General features: G+C 47.7%; 1 protein-coding gene across 1 annotated transcript in view; it reads left to right on the plus strand.

Annotated features, from left to right (window-relative positions):
* Positions 1-3,581: 3,581 nt before the first annotated feature.
* DTD1 (D-tyrosyl-tRNA deacylase 1) overlaps positions 3,582-5,057 on the plus strand; it is a gene marked incomplete at its 5' end in the record, with an annotated part of 23,280 nt that continues 21,804 nt past the window's right edge. The window contains one exon of the mRNA XM_009874201.1: positions 3,582-3,672. Coding sequence (XP_009872503.1) covers positions 3,582-3,672 — 91 coding nt within the window. The remainder of the gene's footprint in view (positions 3,673-5,057) is intronic.

Genomic DNA, 5,057 nt, shown 5'->3' on the forward strand with positions numbered 1-5,057 from the left:
GGGGGCGGTGCCGTGCCAGTTGCCTTCTCCCCTGGTTTGCATATGCTGCCGTGACAATTGCAGTCATTTTTTTGCTTTAAGTGACAGAGTGGTTTGAGTTGGAAGGGACTTTCAATGTCATCGAGTTCCAAGACCCCTGCCATGGGCCGGGACACCTCCCACTGGAGCAGGTTGCTCACAGCCCCATCCAGCCTGGCCTGGAGCTCTTCCAGGGAGGAGGCACCCACAGCTTCCCTGGGCAACCTGTGCCAGTGCCTCACCATCTTCATCATAAAGAATTTCTTCTTAATGCCTAATCTAAGTCTACTCTTCTCTAGTTTAAAACCATTGCCCCTTGTCCTATCACTACACACCCTTGTAAGCAGCCCCTCCGCAGCTTTCCTGTAGCCCCTTCAGGTACTGGAAGACCACTATGAAGTCTCCTTGGAGCCTTCTCTTCTCCAGGCTGGACAATGCCAATTCTCAGCCTTTCTTCATAGGAGAGGTGCTCCAGCCCTCTGATCATCCTTGTGGCCCTCCTCTGGGCCTGCTCCAACATGTCCGTGTCCTTCTTGTGTTGTGGGCTCATCTTCCGTGTGTTGGAATCACAATTGTGATCGTCCTTTCCTATGGCTTGCATGTGTTGGGCACTCTAATAACAGCTTCCTCCTTGCATTGCTTCTGTGTGTCAGCGGTGCTGTCCCAGCTGGTAGGGACGTGGTTTGTGTGTGTCGGCTCTATCATCAGAGCTGCTGCCTGGCATAGCTGTCGTGTGTTGCCAGTACAGTCGCAATCACCTTTTTGTGTTGCTCGTGTGTGTCGGCAGCGCCCTCCCACTTGCCTTTGCCTGTGGTTTGCATGTGTTGCCTCTGTAATGAGAATTGCCTCCTTGCATGGCTGGCATGTGTTAGCACTATAATCGCAGTTATCTCCTTGCATTGCCTGCTTGTGTGGGCATGGCTGTCCCGATTACTGCTGAGCATTGCTTGTGTGTGTCAGTGGGGCCATTCCAGTTGCCTCCTCACACAGCTCACTCGTGCTGGTACTGTGGTCACAGTTTCCCCTTTACCTTGTTTGTGTGTGTTAGCAATGGCATTTCATTCTGCCATGGGTTTCAGTTTAGGTGGGGGGGGTTTGGTAGAGGGAGAAGGGCTGTGGGGGATGGCTTCTTGCAAAACTTCCAGAGCCTTCGCCAGCCCCAGGGAAAAGACAGACTCAACTCTAGCCGCGCAGGTAAAAGCCAGACTCACCTCTAGCCAAGGCCGGGCCAGTCAGCACCTCTGTGATCAATGTATTTAAGAGGAGGAACCTATTGGGCCAGCCTCTCTTCTTGTCTCTCTCTTTTTGTTTCTCTCATTATCTCTGGTTTTGTGCCCTGTCTTTTGTGTTGGGGAGCTTTTCTGTTTGGAGGAGGAGGAGGTAAGAGGAGGAAAGCAAAGGACCGTGATGGGTGAGGAAAGGTGGGGAGAAAGGCAACAGAGCAGAGTGTTTCCTCGGAGTCACATGGTGGGCAAGATGACAGGGAGGTGATTGCTTGCAAGCTGAGAAGATCCACGGTGGTGAAATGTCCAAGAACTGGAAGCACATGGAGGACCCCATACCAGCGGGGAGAGAGACCGCACAGGAGTGGAGGATGCGCCCCAAGCGATCCACAGCTTCAAGGTCAATCCCATGCTGGTGGGAAGAACTCACATGGAGGAAGAGTTGCCTCCCATGAAATGGGCACCACGTGGCATCAAGGGAAGACTGAGAAGGAAGAACTGCCATGGACAATGAGTAATGGCCACATGGACTGCACCCCCCCACCCCCTGCTCCCCTTGTGCCAATGTAGGGGGAGGAGGTAGCTGGGAAAAAGGGAGGGCTGGGGGGGGACGGTCTGTAAGAGTTGGTTGTATTTATTTTCTCTCACTATCCTACTCTGATCTAGTAAACTGATGGTGGTAAATTAAATTTTTGTTTTCTCCGCAAGTCTACTCTGGTTTTTGCCTGTGACCATAAGTGATGAATGAACCTTCCTTGTCCTACGCTCAATCCTTGAGCCTTTTTGGCTGAATTTTCTTCACTCCATCCCTTTGGGGATGGGGGTGGGGGGAGGAGTAACCAAGTGGCTGCATGGTTCTCTGTTGCTGGCCCAGGGAGCCGGCTCAAACCACGACACATTCACCTTCTCCCATGACGTGAATGGGTTGGTACTACAAGGAGAGCAGCCTCCATGTGTTGCTTGTGTGTGGTGGCAGAGCCATCCCAGTTGCTTTCTCCTGCAGCTTGTATGCCTTGGCACTATAATCGCAGTCTCCTCCTCGCTCTGCAAGCCTGTTGGCAGTGCAGCCTGACTCACCTGTTGCTTGCATGTGTCTGCAGTGCTTTCCCAGTCGTCACCATGCCTTGCTTGCGTGGGGCAAGGAAGCCAGCGATAGCCCTGGTGCTTGATTAGCTGCTGGTAGGTGAGATATGTCCCTGCTATGGCACTGGCTGGACCTTGTGAGTTCAAAATGCTTAAAATCCCCAATAAGTTTGCATGTGAGGCAGTAAGTGTGCCTGCTGCGGGACCCAGGGGCAAAGTGTGTGCAGCAGGGTAGCCTGTTTGTTAAATAAAGAGACGCTGTCCGCACTGGGATTGTGGCTGCATTATCGCCCCATTTCTGGGTAGAATTTAAGCTTGTTTCCAGCTGTTGAAGAGTTGGAGATGTCCATCTGTGAGGCAGGTGGTGCTGTGCTTGGTGGGAGGATAGATTTCTAAGCTGGAGGGCTCATACCCAGATTGGGTGGAAAGGAAGAGGTTTTGGGAGAAGTTCTCCCCTCTGGTTTGTTTCTGCCTGTTGGGAATAATCCAGATCTGGCCACTGATGCACAGACACAAGCTTTCAGCGTTCACTGGGGGCCTGGTCTCCTTTCTTTTTACAGAATGTTTGGGGCTGTTTTTCCCAGTTACATGACCCTGGATCTAGTTTTAACAGCTGGTGTTTATCCCAGTTTTAAGACTACATTTAAATCTTAGTACAGTAGTCTCAGGCTCAACTGTGTTAATTTAAATTAAGATAATTTGATACATTTCTGAGGAAAAGACAATGGATCTGTGATGATTTATGTTTTATTGTCAATGTCATTAGAGGTTGTATGCCCAACCAGGAGGGTAGAATTTGCAATTTGTTCAAAGTCTCATTTCAAAAACTCCACAAGGACTATATCAAATAGAAATCACCTTTTCATGACTACTGCGAAGTATGTTGGGAGTGGTAGAAAAATTGAGTACACTTAGTGATATCAGTGAGGTGCATAATTTTTGCAAGGATTGAAGAGAGTTCTGCCATCTGTCTGGTTAGCACTGCTGGTCCAATTGTAGTTAAAAATCTTTATACTTTTTTTTAAATGCTGGAGTAAGTGTCTTGAGCTAGTCTCTCACAAATAAGTGATGATATCAGAAGATTTTTGAAAAGGGCGTCTATATGATCTTTATTTTCTCACAAACTTAAGGCAGAGAACAAGGGTTTAGAATGATGTTTTCTTTGTTGGTTGTATAGTTGCCAGCTGAAATCAGTAGCTGTGTCATAAACTAAGACAGTGCATTTAGACTTAATTTTCTTTTTTCCCCCTTCCTCAGTGGGTGGTGAACAAATAAGTTCAATAGGACGAGGCCTCTGTGTTCTGCTGGGCATTTCTTTGGAAGATACACAAAGAGAGCTGGAGCACATGTAAGTCCTGTTTCCTTTTGCCTTGTACTCATTTTGTTTGTGTGTTTCTGACACTGAGTCAGTGACACCTGTGCAATATCCAAACAAACGGAACACTCCTGTTTGGACAATCAGATTTGCCTGTCAGTTCCTATTAAGATTTTACCGTGAATACAGGTTTTTTAGAGTTTTCTTTTTATGTTCCATTGAGAAAAATCTGTTTCTGTTCCCTGTCTGTGTGGTTTTTGTCAAGAAGACTTGGAAAGGAGCAAACAGCATGTTGGGTTTTTCTCATCTCCCTTTCTTAAATGCCTGTCCTTTTTGCTGTATGAATTTACCCAGAAGGACTCCATCCCTCAACAATGGGATGTATTAGAAACTTCAGACTCTCATTTTAGCTTGCACGTGAGAAGTTTCATTCTCTCAGAAGGCTGGGTAGTCTCCTCAGTTAGTTTTCAGTAAAAGTGAATCAGTCTTAGCAACCTGGAGGACTGCCTCTGGCCATCTATTCCATGGCCACAAAATACTGTGATTGAGATGGCAAACACAGGCAAGAGAGAGTTCTTCAAGGTCTTCTTCTGTCTCCTTTGGACTGTTTGTTGTTCTAGGTCTGACCTCAGTTCTTAGGAAGTCAAAGAAGAAACAGGTAATAGAGATAACTGAAGAGAGAAGAATGTAACTGAGGGTGAAAACAACCCCCAGCAGAAAGTAGAGAGTTACGATGTGAACTGGTCACCAAAGTTGTCACATAAACACGTGAAACTTATACGGGAATGCAAGAAAGCTGAAAGTATTTTTATTATGTGCCTGTAGCCCAGAAGGCCGACCGTGTCCTGGGCTGCATCAAGAGAAGTGTGGCCAGTGGGTTGAGGAAGGTGATTGTCCCGCTCTGTGCTGCTCTGGTGAGACCCCACCTGCAGTACTATGTCCGGCTCTGGGGCCCTCAGCAGGAAAAAAGGAAAGACGTTGACCTGTTTGAGCGGGTCCAGAGGAGGCCACAAAGATGATCAAAGGGCTGCAGCACCTTTGCTATGAGGACAGGCTGAGAGAGTTGAGTTTATTCAGCCTGGAGAAGAGAAGGCTCCAGGGAGACCTTATAGTGGCCTTCCAGTACTTAAAGGGGATGTAAAAGAAAGATGGGGACAGACTTTTTAGTAGAGCCTGTAGTGATAGGACAAGGAGTAATGGTTTTAAATGAGAAGAGAATAGATTCAGACTGGATATAAGGGAGAATTTTTTTTATAATGAGGGTCGTGAAACACTGAACCAAGTTCCCTGGAGAAGTTGTAGATGCCCCATCCCTGGAAACGTTCAAGGTCAGGTTGGACGAGCCTTTGAGCAACCTGATCTACATGAAGATGTCTCATGCTGTCCTTGTCTGGCTTGTGGGGCTGGGTTTGGAAAGA

This window comes from Apaloderma vittatum, unplaced genomic scaffold (assembly GCF_000703405.1).
Source record: "Apaloderma vittatum isolate BGI_N311 unplaced genomic scaffold, ASM70340v1 scaffold2028, whole genome shotgun sequence".
Taxonomy (NCBI): domain Eukaryota; kingdom Metazoa; phylum Chordata; class Aves; order Trogoniformes; family Trogonidae; genus Apaloderma; species Apaloderma vittatum.